The 15,696-nt window shown below is 34.6% G+C and overlaps 3 protein-coding genes and 1 pseudogene across 3 annotated transcripts; 2 read left to right on the forward strand and 2 right to left on the reverse strand.

Moving 5' to 3' along the window:
* Positions 1–472: 472 nt before the first annotated feature.
* On the reverse strand, positions 473–2,666 carry LOC123217575 (polygalacturonase At1g48100-like). Its single transcript, XM_044638669.1, has 5 exons — positions 1,766–2,666; positions 1,627–1,671; positions 1,334–1,541; positions 1,157–1,238; positions 473–1,071 (listed from the first exon to the last, which is right to left on the reverse strand). The coding sequence occupies exons 1-5, from the start codon at positions 2,477–2,479 to the stop codon at positions 570–572; spliced, it is 1,551 nt and encodes a 516-aa protein (XP_044494604.1). The 5' UTR covers positions 2,480–2,666; the 3' UTR covers positions 473–569.
* A 1,936-nt stretch (positions 2,667–4,602) lies between these two features.
* Positions 4,603–8,793, reverse strand: LOC123217305 (shaggy-related protein kinase alpha-like). The gene is made up of 13 exons (XM_044638249.1): positions 8,583–8,793; positions 7,641–7,832; positions 7,443–7,535; positions 7,281–7,340; positions 6,884–7,156; positions 6,600–6,674; positions 6,465–6,521; positions 6,241–6,381; positions 6,103–6,153; positions 5,693–5,788; positions 5,544–5,627; positions 5,125–5,227; positions 4,603–5,026 (listed from the first exon to the last, which is right to left on the reverse strand). Exons 2-13 carry the CDS (start codon positions 7,752–7,754, stop codon positions 4,944–4,946), a joined length of 1,230 nt encoding a protein of 409 aa, XP_044494184.1. The 5' UTR covers positions 7,755–7,832; positions 8,583–8,793; the 3' UTR covers positions 4,603–4,943.
* Positions 8,794–10,256: 1,463 nt separating this feature from the next.
* On the forward strand, positions 10,257–11,445 carry LOC123216020 (annotated as a pseudogene).
* A 2,396-nt stretch (positions 11,446–13,841) lies between these two features.
* On the forward strand, positions 13,842–15,219 carry LOC123216419 (short-chain dehydrogenase reductase 3b-like). Its single transcript, XM_044636830.1, has 2 exons — positions 13,842–13,914; positions 14,393–15,219. Exons 1-2 carry the CDS (start codon positions 13,842–13,844, stop codon positions 15,217–15,219), a joined length of 900 nt encoding a protein of 299 aa, XP_044492765.1.
* The last annotated feature ends 477 nt before the right edge of the window (positions 15,220–15,696 follow it).

The following is a 15,696-nucleotide window of genomic DNA, read 5'->3' on the forward strand; positions in this document are numbered from 1 at the left end:
TGTAGATACTTGTTGAAGATGACGTAGAAGGGATACTAACCAACATATTGCATTCTTTAGATGAGGAATGTTTATCTATTAGTCAAAGCATATTGTTACTTTCACATATATCTACTTCTGGAGGAGACGTCTTGTAAATAGGGAATTGTTGTATAACAATTTTATTTTGAGGGTTCTTAATTAATTGATCATTTTTTGCAAAATTTAGGCAAATCTTGACCTCAATTGGGTCAACATTCTTGCTTCTGGACATTTTTTTCCATGGTGGATTAGGTCTATTGGCAGATTTAGAAAAATATCAGAGCTTGCATTATATTCAACTTTGTAATTAATGTTTTTAAAATTGCGGGTATTTATGGGTATATCCGATCCAGCCGAAAAAAAGTGGCTGTTATCAAATGTACGAGTGAACCGGCTCGTCGGGAAACCAGTAATTCGTTTTTATTTTGAGGTAATTTAGTTACCAGGTCTATTAACGACGACCATGCATGCTTTATATAGGGAGAAGATAATAATACACATCACTCCGCAGTGATTATTTGAAACTATAGTTTTTACATGTATATGAATCAGCAATGTTCTATGTCACTATCCAAGATTGATTGAGGAATTCCCTCCATCAAGCAAGAGACTGGTGGAATGGTTAATGTTTGTAAATCGCCATAAGCATTCCAACAAAATGGGTCTTTCATCAACATTCCTTGAGACGGTAGAAGCTCAACGTCTGAGAGTGTCAAGTTAGTGCAGGGGACGGAATCGCTGCAAGCGAAATGCATTGGTGGGCTACGAATATCGTAGGTTCCCTTGATGTTTGAATATAGAATATCTGATATATGGACTGCTGAAGTTTGGTTGGTGCAAGCCTTGTTGAGGCAGTAGAATTGGTCGATTATGATTGGGTTCCTTACATTGTTCATGTGAATATTACTGAATGTTATTCCTGATACTGCTCCAGATCCACCTTGCCATGTCTTTATTCTAACTCCATTATCTGAAACTTTAATCACCGAGTCACTTACTGTGATATTGGAAACACAGGCTCGCGAATTGTGGTTGCCTAGGCTCCCAATGCTGAATGGAGGCCAAGTAAAAATTAAGCTTTCAATTAGTAAAAAATGGCAATGCTAAAATATTCAGAAACGAAGCAATAGCTTACCTGATTCCGTGACCAGGGCCACATGTGATGTTCTTTATATCTACATCGAAGCAACCTGATCCTATGGATACACAATCATCACCTAAAAGAAGACAAGGAACAAATAAGTTGATGAGCTTGTGGTCAGAATTTAGTAAATTAAGAAATTTAAATGATTTTATAAGTTTGGGGTTAAACCATTGGAGATAACTGAATTATATATTTCAACGCCATTAGTGTTCTCTATGTGGATCCCATCAGTGTTGGGACTCAGGGCAGGGGCTGTTATGTGAATGGATTCTACATGGACATTCTTGCAGTTGTCGAATCTGAAGTTAAACTGAGGGCTATCCTTGATTCTTACTCCTTGAACTGTCAAGTTATAGCTCATGAAGAACCTTATGGCCTGCATTGTGAATTTTAAGTTAACAGTGTTTCCAAGTTAACAGGAAAACAAAGATAGCAACAAAGTACTCTGCCGCACTACTTACAGTGGGGCTATCACATGGCCCTGGAGATGTTGTTCCCTTTACGCCCTATGAAATGGATTCGAAAAATCAGTAGTAATTAAACTAATTAAGTAGTGATAGAAGTGGAAGAGAATGATTTCATGATTACATTCAGCAATACCTTATGGGGTTTGCAAGGAAGATCCCACCATTTCTGTCCTCTGCCATCAATAACGCCACCCCCTTGTAGTGACATTGCATTGATTCTGTAGAAGACCAGCCACTGGCGCTTGCTGTTTTTCTGTGGCCAGGAGTCTGGTCCATCTGGAGGCGAAAGAGTACCATCAACCTGAAACACCAAGCGACCTTGACAAGGACCAGTGAAAATTGTGGATTGAATCATGAAGGTAAAACCATACGGAACAAGAATGACAGCGGAATCATTTTGGCAAGCAGTGTCCCATGCCATCTTAAATGCTTCAGTGTCATCTGTTATACCATCACCAACAGCGCCAAATTTACGCACATCAAAAACACCAGCTTTGGAATCATCATCTTTAGGTGGGTTAGCAGGCGCTGGTGAAGGAGATAGAGCTCCAGTAGAATTATAAGCATTCCCATAATTAGGTGGGCTAGAAGTGTCAGCTGAAGGACGAGGAGCGGCAGGAAGATTATAGGCATTCCCATGGTTAGGCGGGATAGCAGTAAAATTATAGGCATTCCTGCCATTAGATGGATTATTAGGCTGAGGTGCAGAAGCAGGAGCTTCCTGAATTTCATCAGTTTTGTCAAGATGATGAGCATGCTTGTGTTTTACATGGTTATGCCTTCTAGCTTGGACGGTTAGAAAGAAGCAAATGCAGAATAAAAGCAGTGACACCCGCGAGTGCGCCATGGTAGAGCTAACAAGCTTAACTTGGTTCTGCAATTTGTCACTATCAGGAACTAATAGAAGTACAGGCTGAGAATGGAGGCACCCTATGTTTTTGGAAGTTGAGAGAAGTTGGTGAACACTTGGATTCTTAGCATAAATGAGCTCTGTGACTATAAGCAATTGAGCAACTTGCGGAATACTATAACCAGGTTTGGCTTTGGAATGCATGCAGATTCTGAAAGGCTGAATTCCCATATATATAATAAGAGGTATATAGTGGATGTGGAAGGGGCCATTCAAAAGCTTGAGCATCTTTATTAATTTTATTAATATATTATAATGGCTTTGGTGGCGGGAACCATCCATTTCCAAATAGTTATTGGCTCTTTTTGAGAATGTGGAGTCTGCATATGACTGTTCTGGATAAAGGTAAACGAAATAACAAGAAACCTGATGTGTGGGCGGTTGATAACTCTCCCATGTTCTTCCCATAACTTTCACTTTCATCGGTCCCCTATATTTTTTTTTTTTCAACATTCAGTTCATTTTTATAATAAAGCCATAACTTCAATACCATCCCAATTTCAGAAGACAGTCCTGAAATCGTATGCAGAATTTATCAGTGTTTATATTAAGCAAAATAGGAATAGCTTGACATCCATGTGCTTGCACCGCATAATTTCTTATTGGTTTGCAATCTCTATACACTGAAAACATGTTTATTAGAGATTAGTCGCAAATGAAACTCGCAATAACACGGGTAGGACAATTGGTTAAGGTATGAAATCTCAAACGTGGAGCCACAAGATCCACTCTACTTTTGCAAGTAGTTTGTTTGTTGACCAAGTGAGGTTATAAAAGAAAAGTCAGAAAAGGCTTCCTTATCCTAGATAGAGAACTACAGAACAAAGTGGTGAAGAAGAAACTTTTCATGTCGCACTAAGTAAATGGTGAAGGAAAGACAGCAATTTCATGTCATTCTTTGTTTTGGATGGTTACATAATGATTGCAGACATATAAAAGATAGCAATGCAGCATAGCTCATTGGTCAATATAGACAAATATGATATCAGCAAGCTGATATGCTATGGTAGTGCAGTGGACTATAAGAGACAATCAACATTATCTTTAACCAGCCAACCACTTCCTGCTTCGATTTCAAATTATGTGAGCCATGTTATGGCGTGGCCTAAAAGGTTTCTGTTGATCACTTTCGGTTTATGTGGACAGTCCACTTAGAGCTCTTCAATATATTGCAATTTGCAGATGTTGTTCTTTATTCGCCGACCAAGTTAATGGTTTGCATATCTATCAATTATCATGATTGCTTCTTCCAATGGTGAATGCATTTTGCCAGAACTATAAGCCTGTAATTGTTTAGAATATGAATGGAGCAGGAGGAGGAAGCTGATCAGGAAGTCAACTACTAGCATTCATGCTCCAGTGCTGAGCATTGGGCTATGAAGAGGTTATTTTCAACCTTCAATATTCCGATTCTTTTAATCCATTCAAGTCGGCTGCATGCGCATGACTAAACGCACTTTCGTACAAATAAGACAAAGCCTACCCACCTCATACACCTCCCCTGACAGATTAAGGCGGGGGCTCGTTGGAATGAAACAATTCTCATTCTTTAAGCAAATAAATTATAATTTTTAAAAATATTAATAGTATTGAAAAAAATTTTAAAGTATTTTTTAGAAATTTAGAAAAAATTTTAAAATTTTTCTAAATATTTAAAAATTTTAAATATATCTCTTAATAATTTTAAAATATAGAAATACAGATTACGGGAGATTTTCATATTTTTAAAAGTTAAAGTAATAAATTTTTAAACTAAGATAGTTTCATAATTTTAATAAAAATATAAAATAGTCTTTTTCAAAGAACCAAACAAATTTACTACCAAAAATTAAAATTTAATTTTTTGAAATTTGTCATCCTTTAGCCCAACGTGAAATAAAATTATTATTATTAAGAATTAATGAGAAAAATCATATATAAAATAGTTATTTTGCATTTTCAATCCAGCCGCAGGACCTCTTTTAAAACCAACAAGGGTAAACGAGAATATTCATGCAATAGATTAGACATTCGATGTCATCTCTGATTTCTTCTTGAATTTCAAAAATTACAAAATAATATCACAGTAATTACCTTGCAAGATTTTATAATCTCCACATGGCATTCCAATAAGTCATTACAATTTGTCTCTATCAACTGAATATATGGGTCAGCTCAGCTTACCCATTGTCTTATCTGAAATCTTAAGCAGAAGCTTCTCTTATCTGCTTTCTACATACAAAGATGCCAGTAAATGCTAAAAAGAAAACAAAAAAATCAATGAAGGGAACAAATGAACATAGGAGGAGATACAAAACAAATAACACAAATTCCATATTCATTTAAAACAGGCCACTAGCTACATCTCTATACCACATCATATTTTCATGCAAGGAGCAGGCATAAACTGCAGACAACCATATCATAATCCAAGGAAGGCACACTGCTTTCTTGCATGCTCAGGGATTAGCTTCAACAACATCTCGGCCGGCACCGACTTCAGTTCTTCTCAACAATCAGGCACCAACAGTCATAGTCAGGTCACGAATAACAATGACAAAAATGGATTAATAAAATAAATCATTTCAATAATAGTTTATTACCATGAGGCCTGAAGTTAAATAATGGAGGAAGGAAGCGTCCATTCGGAAGGCGGGTGTTAGGATCACGTAGCTCATCAAAGAAGGGATGAATCAGAGCTTCCAGCTGCATTTTAAAAACAACAATTCATTCATCATCAAGTTTAAAGAAAAAGGAAAACAGAAATTTGAACCACAAATGGAAGTGATATTTAAGATAGGATAGAGGCCAATATAGTGCAAAGAGTAGCTGCAACGGGGCATGTCTCCTCACAGAAACTGTACAACAATAGGCATTTGTTCACCCCAAAAACTCCACACACACTAAATCAAAACGAGCTTTCCATAAGATGAGAACAAGTGGATTGCATTCATTATAAACAAAAAGCCTTTAAAGGTATATAAATTATTGAGCATTTCACAAAATGAAAATTTGTACCCACCGCTGTGCTTCGAAGGTTGGGAGAGTACTGCAGTAGTCTAGAGACAAGATCCACAGCTTCTGGGGGCATGCGCTTGTGGAATATCTAGAAAACAATATACAGATTAATCAACTCTTAATTAGAAAAAGACAAAGTGACATCCATGTTACCTTGTGCCACGGGTGAGCTTTGATTTGGGGAAATTTAAACTCTGTGTAGTTAGGATTCATGCACTTTATCTCTTCCCTAGTTGGGGTCCCTAATACCTGCAAGAAAATAACAAAATTGTCAACAAGGAACATTTAACAAAAGAGGAGGGAGAAGAAACAAAACATGAATCCAGCATGATCAAACCAAAATTTTCCTGGATTCATCCACAAGTAAAGAAAGTCTTAGACTAACATCAGCCCAAGGGTTTAAAGAATAATCATTCCAGTGTTAATTTCATTGAGAAGCCCAAGGGTTTTAAGAATAATCAGAATGTCCAATTTCCAACCAACTATAAAATTCAGATACTAACACAACTTGCTGAGATCATTGTGTAGCTTCTAAAGGACAAGTAATTTTGGTTTATAAGTACCTTGATAATTTCAACAAGCTGGTCTACACCACTCTCACCAGGGAAAAGGGGCTGGCACCAAAAAAACCATATTGTGAGTTACATATAGAAGAAGATGTCTAAAATATGAACCCAATCATACAGAAAGAAGCTATCTACCTGTCCAAGGAGTAGTTCAGCCAAAACGCAGCCAGCAGACCATATATCAATTGCTGTGGTGTACTCAGTAGCACCAAAAATAAGTTCAGGTGCTCGATAGTATCGAGAACATATGTAAGAAATATTTGGTTCCCCTTTAACCTGTTACAATTAGAACACAATCAATACATCCAGATATGCAATGACAAAGCATATTGATAAGGTATGATGCTTAAGGTACAAACCAAGACTTTTGCACTTCCAAAGTCACATAATTTCACCTGGTGGGTATGAGGATTGACCTGTTACAAAGAAAGCAAATTTGTGTCAGTGTTAAACACTTTATAACCCCAAGAAACAACTGGTCGTCATTAATATACCAACAAATTTTGTGGCTTTATGTCCCTGTGGCACACTCCAATGGTGTTATGTATGTAAGCTAGCGCTCTACAAATCTGCAGAGACATAAGAAAGAAAACTTCATGTCAGAACAAAAAGTTAAAAGTAACAAGTTTACTATAAGGCAGAATAAAACATTATAACACATCATAAAAATTAATTAAAACTAAGAAAAGACATGGTAGTACAAAATTTACCCGACATTTTGAATGTGATATAAACAAATAAACAACTTTATAGAATATATTGAATTAAGGGTTCTCACTTGGTAAAAGTAAAGTTTCACATATATCAGTGGCATTCGTTGATTCATCTTATAATGGTGTTTGATCACACGATGGACAGTCTCCGGCACATACTCAAGAACTAGGTTTAGATATAGTTCATTCTTTTCAGTTGTTGAAAAGAAACAGTGCTTCAGGGAAACGACATTTGGGTGGTCCAGAAGACGCATGGTTTGTAGCTCCCGGTTCTTGTACCTCTTGTCTTGAAGAACCTTCTTAATAGCAACAGTTTCACCAGTTTCTAAGCACTTGGCCTATACAACCACAGCATGGCAGCAAAATAAGCGCTCAACTAGTGTAAGAACAGGAAATCAGATAAAACCAATCAATTATTCTTTAAATATTCAACTACAAGCATGCAACCAAGCTCTAGCTTACCTGGAAAACTACACCGAAAGATCCATGCCCAACAACACGCTCAGCCATGTAGCTTATAGTCTGCAATGAGGCAAAATATAACAGTATAAGACGAAGGAAATATATAACTAAATCATCAAGAGGACAACATAGCAATTCAGCAAAAACTAAAATAAAATAAACCTGCTTTGGCTGGCCATTTTTTCCCCCAATAGTGGTGACAATTATATGACCTGTCTCTGTTCCATTACCATCAACAATAGTTGCTTCCATTTCCTGCATATATAAAACAACTTTCTCATAAACTCACCCAGAAAATAATTTAAAAAAGAAAAGAACATGGTAAAATGGTAAAAGCCAAAAAAAATAAGTGTCATTTACCTTGTCATCCCTAATTTTCATGTCATTCATTTCTTCAGGCAACCTATCAACACCAACTGTATGTCCTTTGGGGTCTCTCAATCCAGAAGCAGCTACTACACTTACAGACGCCATCAGCTAAAAATGGAAATGAAAAAAAATCCCCTTTTTGACGTCACCTTCTCCACTTGATTGAAGAAATCAATAGCTCACCTGCAAACCAAATTACAGCATTAAAGCTCTGATGCAAAAGCAAATCAAATAGCACACAACACAATAAATATGTAAACAAATATATCCATCGTCATGTCTATCATCTTTTCATAAAAACGATAGAGATCTCAATGCTCATTCTAGTTTTAAAAATACAGAAAATTAATAACAGAGAACAAAATTACTGTATCAATGTGTAATTTTAAAAAAAATATATCGATTTCATCAACCCAAGAATAGAAATGTAATAAACTCAGTAAATCACATCCCCTATACATAAAAAATGTTTATTTCTTTTTATATATAACTGTAACCAGATTAGTGCATAATCAGACAATAAAAAATGTAAATTTGTTTAACTAGGCAGTGTATCAAAGAGCTTCACAGGAAAATCAAAGAACCAAAAAATAAAAAGCTCTAGATCAGAAAACACACCATCTTATGTGAAGTGTTTGTTAACATCTGTTACAAAAAGAAGCTTACCGTCTAACATACTTTCTAGTTTTTTAGTATTAATTAGGTTTCCTCATTCACTTGTTAACATTGGCTATTTAAATTAAAGATATGCTAGAATACATCAAAGGAGAACAACAAAAAAAAATATCCATTAGAAACCTCAAAAACAGAAAGGAAGATCAAGATGCACAGATCAGCCAAAGAAAATAACTTAACATAAAAACACTTGATCCAGGTACAAAAAATAAAATCAGAAAGACAATTCTTAAAAATAAGAAAGAAAGAAGAAATTACCGACGGGGTAAAGAAATTACAGAAATGGAAGAGTAGGCATGGATGATGCATGAAGGAAGCTGAAACGGATCTGTAGGAAGAAGCAGATGAGGTTGATATATTGAAAAAGAGATATTGATTGATGGTGGTGTGGCGGTGACAGTCAACACAGAGCCCAAACATTTATGCCTTTGTTTTATCTCTTTTTCTCACTTTTCGCAGTTGCTTCTTTTTGACCGTTCAAACCCTCTGACACACTCCTCAGCTTTCTTTCCTTTTTCTTTTATTTCACCGTTAACCATAAAAATAAATAAAATCGTTTTCCGAATTAAATACTAATAAAAATAGATTTTATTGTCGTTTAAACGAGAGCGCAAATTTTGAACCTCTCCAAACTGTCACCGGAATGGCGATGATTAATTGGAATTGAAGGCGTATTATTATCATTTTAATTAGGTAAAAGAACTATTTTTCATCCAGTTTTAATTTATTTTTAAAATTATATTTATCATATTTTAAAAACTTAAATATATATACATAAATAATTAAATTTAATTAAAATTATTAATTATATAATATAAAATTATTATTTTATTAATAATATTAAAATAAATACAATTATATTTTTTTTAATTTAAAAAATTAATAATTCTTTTTAAATAATAAGTATTATACTTCGTGGTAGTGAGAGATCATTATTTATCATCTTTTTTAATCAAATTTGAAAATAGGTAGAAAACACCAACTATTAGACAAAATGATAATGATGGGTAAAGTAAATAAATCTTAAGGATAAAATATTAATTTTTTAAATTTTGTGAATAAAATAAAATATTAATTTTTTAAATATTATTAATTTTTAAGGTTCTAGAATTTAATAGTAAAATGATAATTTTATCTTTATATATAATTAAAAATTTTGATAAAAATTAATTTATAAGTTAATATATAATTTTTTAAAATATTATAAATATATTTTTTTAAAATAAATTAAAACTTACGTGAGAAATAGTCACTTGGTCTTTTAATTAATTTTATTTCATATTATAATTGAAATTTAGTATTGTAATAATACAATATGTTGAGTTAATTAAGTTTAAGATTTGGATTAAAATGAGTGGGGGGTCACATGTCCCCAGTTGAAAGACAACTCATAAAGTTGAGATTCCAATGCCTAGGCCACGTGGATTTGGATTAGTATTTACCTCTTCAAAGCCAAGCACATTCATCTATGAATCTTGATGCCATGGTGATAAGTTTTATCTTAATTTTCAATGTAATTAATAAGTATGGTTGCCGGCATAATTAGGCAGGCTTAGGTAGAAAACGCACTAGGTTGATCGCATCAAGAGCAACCGTCTAACTACTCCAATGATGTTAATTTCGGACCCAAAACGTTTAATTGGACCCACCCAATTTAATCCCTTGACCTACGTTGGCAGAAAAATTCCACTCCCAATTCAATTTTCCAAATTGTCTCATGCCTTCTTTGGTCAGAAATCAAAACTACGACTATAAACCTTGACTAATTCAGTTTTGTCCCTTCAAACAAGCTTCATTCACAATTTACAAAACTGCTGGCTTGCGCTTTGTCAAATTTGTGTTGCAGCATGGCTCTGATTGTAAATTTACATTTATATTATTAAAAAAAGGGATGTTAATAAAAGCACAATTCATTATCTGGAATTTTTTGGGCTATTAAAAACCAAGCTTCTTTTACTCCAATATATGAATGTCAGATTCGTCTTTGAATGCCGAGTACAGCGTTAATGGCGTGCACGAAAAGCCTTTAGCCGGCCTGCACACGGTAATATAAAGTGGAAAGTTTGCGCGTAGATAGAAAGCAATAGTATTCGAGAAAAATCCCACTGAAGTAGCGGCCGCGACCATGTCCAAACTAAGGTAAATTAAGATTGAAAATTCATGTTGAGGAATATATCTTTTATTGCAAAACTCATAGATTTGTGTGTTGACCAATTTGTGCAGGTTAGAGGGGAAGGTTGCTATTATTACAGGAGCAGCAAGTGGGATTGGAGAGGCGACTGCAAAGCTTTTTGCTGAGCAGGGGGCTTTTGTTATCATCGCAGACATCCAAGATGAATTGGCAAACCAAGTTGCTGATTCAATAGGCCCTGATAAAGCTTGTTATCGTCGTTGTGATGTGAAAGACGAAAAACAGGTTGAAGAAACAGTAGCATACGCAATAGAGAAATATGGCACCCTTGATATCATGTATAGCAATGCTGGGATCGCTGGCCCTATGGGGAGTCTACTAGACATGGAAATCGATGCATTCGACAACACCATAGCTGTTAATCTGCGAGGCTCAGCATTAGCCGTGAAACATGCAGGCAGAGCCATGGTGGCTAAAAACATTCGGGGTTCAATAATTTGCACAGGAAGTGTCGCTTCAACTCTCTCGGTGGATGTGGACCTTATGCTTATACTATTTCCAAGCATGGTCTAATAGGCCTTGTTCGAGCAGCTTCAAGTGAGCTTGGGAAGTATGGGATTCGGGTGAATTGTATTTCTCCTTTTGGAGTTCCCACACCAATGGCATCTCAGATGAGCAATCTGGATATAAGCACCCTTGAGGCTATGGGTAATCCACTATCCAATTTAAAAGGTATTGAATTGAAGGCTAGACATGTTGCAGAATCTGCACTGTTTCTCGCTTCGGATGAATCGTCTTATATGAGTGGGCACAATCTAGCTGTTGATGGGGGTTTCACTGTTGTCAACAATGCAATGTCGATGATCAAATTTTGATCTATTCATGTTTATTGTGGCGTCCAACCCCTTCGAAATCATCAATTTTTCCACCATGTTTTTGTTGGACCTTAATGTACTGTGCAAATGAACCAAAATGTTGTTTTAAGTTTTAGATATATTGTCTGGTGTTAAAACAAATATGGCAAAGAAGAGAGAGCTATAAATGAAAAACAAAAGATGATAATGGAGATCACATGTTTTTTTAGAGTACATCCAAATCAACAACGGCACAATTCTGAAGTCTAAACGCTCGTTGAATCCCGGCCCTGATCTTGGCCCACGAAACTTAACTCGTTTCACGCCTAGGATTGACTGGGCGAGGTTGGACTTAAAAGGCCGAAGGATTTTTTTTCACCTATATTTTAATACGTTTTCAAAAACCATATTTATAAGGTTTGAGAAGTTGATTATTATTAAAATTTTTAATTAAAAATAAAATAATAAAATAAAAAATTTATTTTATTAATAATATTAAAAAAATTATAAGTTTTAAAAATTAATAACTTTATTCATATTTAAATTTTTTAATTTTAAACATATTTTTTTCTCAATTCTTTTTTTTATATTTTTAGTTATCATCTTTAGCACAAACGGTCTTTTCTTTTTATCTTAAATGAGTGATTGACATAGAGAAAATAATTTAGAATAAATCCTTTTATTGAAGACAAAGAAAAGATATTTATCAAGATTTTCTCTTCGATAATGAGATAAAAAGATTCAAAATCTCTTTTTATGCATCAGTCAACTATTTAAAATAAAAAGAAAATATTATCAACATTGAAGATGATACTCAATGGGGTAAAAATAATTTAAGAAAAATGAGATTTTTTAAAATTAAAAAACTTTAAACATGAAAAAAATTACTAATTTTTAAAACTTAGATGGAAATATAATAAATTTTTTAAATATTATTAATAAAATAAAATTTATTTCTAATTAGAAAATCCTAATAATAATTAATCCATTGGCCGGCTTAAAATTCCGTTCCTATACGCTGGTCAGAAATGTAAGTTACGACTGTCAATCTTACGTTAATAGCTAGGCCTAGGCCTGGAATATATTTTTTCGTCTACCATACCATTTTTAAAACACATAAATTTCATGGTTCAGATTTCAAGACTCCAGATTTGAAAAGCAAAAGTCATGATAAAAATCGGTCTCAGGGCTATTTTCCACCCACGCTTTGATGAAATGAGTTTTTTCCAGCACCTGTCACTTTTATACCTAATGTAACTGTCAATTACCAAACTATCCATTTATTTTATTAATATTACATAAAATTTTAGATTAATTTTAACTATTAATTTTCATTTTGTCTATTTCTTCCTCTTTTCTTTCTCTTCATCTTCATCTTCGTCAATAGCGGCAACACTTACAATCACCACCACTATCGTCAACACCCCACTTTCAATTACCGCCACCATCGTCGTCACCACCGATTTTTTCTTGTGTCAAAAACTCCTGCAAAAATTTAAATTTTAGTATCAGAAAAAATGTAAACCGGCCGATTTTTTAACCCAACTGACCAGAATCAAAACACAGGGAGAATAAGTCAACAAACTCACCAAGGTTGACTTGCTTTCCACAATCCCTCCAAAATATTGAACAAAGAAAAATCAAATCAAATCAAAGTGTGAACTTTCAAAAATATCTGAAATAAAGAATAATTTTTTATTGCTAGATCAGGTATGGGACTCCCATCTCCTAATGTACAATGTAACACTCTCATACGGGGTGTATGCAAGCCAAGCTGCAAGCTGCAAGCTCCTCATAAACAGCTCAGCTCATCATAAATTGAGTTCAGCTCCTTCAATTAAGAGCCAAGCTTGAGCGCCCCAAATCTATACACAAACCAATTTTGAGTTCTTTGGGAGGAGACTCAACAAACTTGCGAGTTTGTCAAGTTTATCGAGCCAACTTAAGCGTACAAAATTATATTAGTTTGATATAAAATAATTATAAGTAGAGATGATAATGAGTCATATTGTGTCAGTATTTAGGTGATGAGTCGTAATAACAAATTAGATTATGTCTAACAAACTTATTTAGCTAGATCAGTTTATTAATAGTTGAAAACCAATGACACAATCTAAAATATCTATAAGAAATAGATAATATATAAGGAATGTGAATTGACGGATTACACCTTTTAAGAGAGAGAATTTATCCGCAGATTGAGACACCGCTTTTCACTTGTAGAAATGATCCATTCTCAAGAAATAATTCTGCGGCAAGGAACCACAGTGTAACAATTATCAATACAAAAGGAATTATACTGATTGAATTTAATTAGTAATAATGACATGATACACTGAGCAAGAAGTAAACATACCTGCATTAGACCAGCTAAGCTTTCTCCACGATCACTTTAAAAATTCTGGCAATTAAGTTCGTCTATTTAAGTTTACATCAATTCAAACAAACCTACCCTTTGAAATTATTAAATAATAAAAAACCATCTGTCAATATCAAGCGAGTCCGCCAGCGCCAAGAAATTTGTAATTTACAATGAGTAATCACTTTGAAGAGAAGTTGCAGAGAAGGATATATTTCAGCCGGCATGATGCATGTCTACTACAAGGTAGATTTAAAATTCGGTGGAAATTAATAGGCTAATTCCAATGATACATCCTAAAATTTCCTCCCTCCGCCGTTCGCCTTGTTCTCTACAAAGCATGCCTTCAAAATATTGCAAAGATGCATTGCGAACAATATCAGTTTCACATTCATTAATATGCACCAAGAGAAGGGAATAAGCCAGGTTGCGTAAGCTGAAGTCGAGATCTAGGGCAACTTGTTCAATCCAATTAATTAAAAGCGGTCCTCTTCAAGAAATACTTGTTAAAGAGTTGCATATCTGATTTCATGTCTACGCAAAGGTGAGATGAGGCTTTTAAACCGATTTCTCTTTCAGTAAAAGTGTTTTGGCCTTTCAAGTTTATCTTAAACAATTTCAGGTTAAAGGGGAGGTTACTATAAATACTTGTTAAAGAGTTGCATATCTGATTTCATGTCTACGCAAAGGTGAGATGAGGCTTTTAAACCGATCTCTCTTTCAGTAAAAGTGTTTTGGCCTTTCAAGTTTATCTTAAACAATTTCAGGTTAAAGGGGAAGGTTACTATAATCACAGGGGTAGCAAGTGGCATTGGAGAAGCCACTGCAATGCTTTTTGCAGAACATGGAGCGTTTATTGTCATGGCAGACACTCGTGATGACTTGGGCAACCAAGTTGTCGCCACAATTGGCCTTAACAAAGCTAGCTATCGACATTGTGATGTTAGAGATGAAAAGCAAGTTGCTGAAACAATGGCCTATGTAATTGAGAAATATGGCAGCCTTGACATCATTTACAGCAATGCTGCCGTCCTTGGACGTCCTATGGATAACATCCTGGACATGAACATTGAAGACTTTGACTACACAATGGCTGCAAATTTGCGTGCTTCAGCGCTAGTCATCAAGCATGGTGCTCGAGCAATGGTGGCCAGAAATATAGCTGGTTCAATCATATGCAATGGCAGTATTGCGTCATCTAAAGGAGGAAGTGGGCCTCCTGCTTACACCATTTCTAAACATGGTTTGTTAGGTCTTGTTCGATCAGCTTCAAGTGAGCTTGGGAGATATGGGATCAGAGTAAATTGCATTTCCCCATTTGGAGTTGCCACATCCTTGGCATTAAACGAGCACAGTTTGGATCCGAATAGACTGCAATCTTTGGGTTCCTCTCTAGCCAGCTTAAAAGGAGTAAAATTGCAGCCTAAACATGTCGCAGAGGCTGCACTTTTTCTTGCTTCCGATGAATCAACTCACATAAGTGGACATAACTTAGTCGTTGATGGAGGAACAAGTGTTGTTAGTAACATCATGTCAATCATCACAGATTGATATCTGTAATTTTTAATATATGCTAATTTCTTGCTAATTTGGCTACGAACGTTACAAATTATAAGCCAAGTGTCATAGACAAATTTCTAAATTCCGAGGGGGGATACTAAAATTGGCCCAAATCTTAAACGCTGTAATCTTGAACCCCATCCCCTTATATTTTGCTTAGGGAAGTTATCCATATCAATGCACACCGCATACATTAATTAATAGAATAATTAAGAGATAGTTGCCACATTAATATATAATCCCCAAATCATTTTGTATAAGAAATTATAGTTTGATGAAAAGGTTGAAATCAATGTGTTTGCGTGTGTCAAATTCCAAACTGTATAACTTTGACTTAATATGATTGTGTATTTTTTTTTAAAGTATATTTTTTATTAATAAAATAATATTTAATTATATAATAATACATATAAATATATTCTTATTTATATATTTGATATAAATATTTTTTACAAAAATCAGCTAAAT

This window comes from Mangifera indica, chromosome 5, assembly GCF_011075055.1.
Source record: "Mangifera indica cultivar Alphonso chromosome 5, CATAS_Mindica_2.1, whole genome shotgun sequence".
Classification (NCBI taxonomy): domain Eukaryota; kingdom Viridiplantae; phylum Streptophyta; class Magnoliopsida; order Sapindales; family Anacardiaceae; genus Mangifera; species Mangifera indica.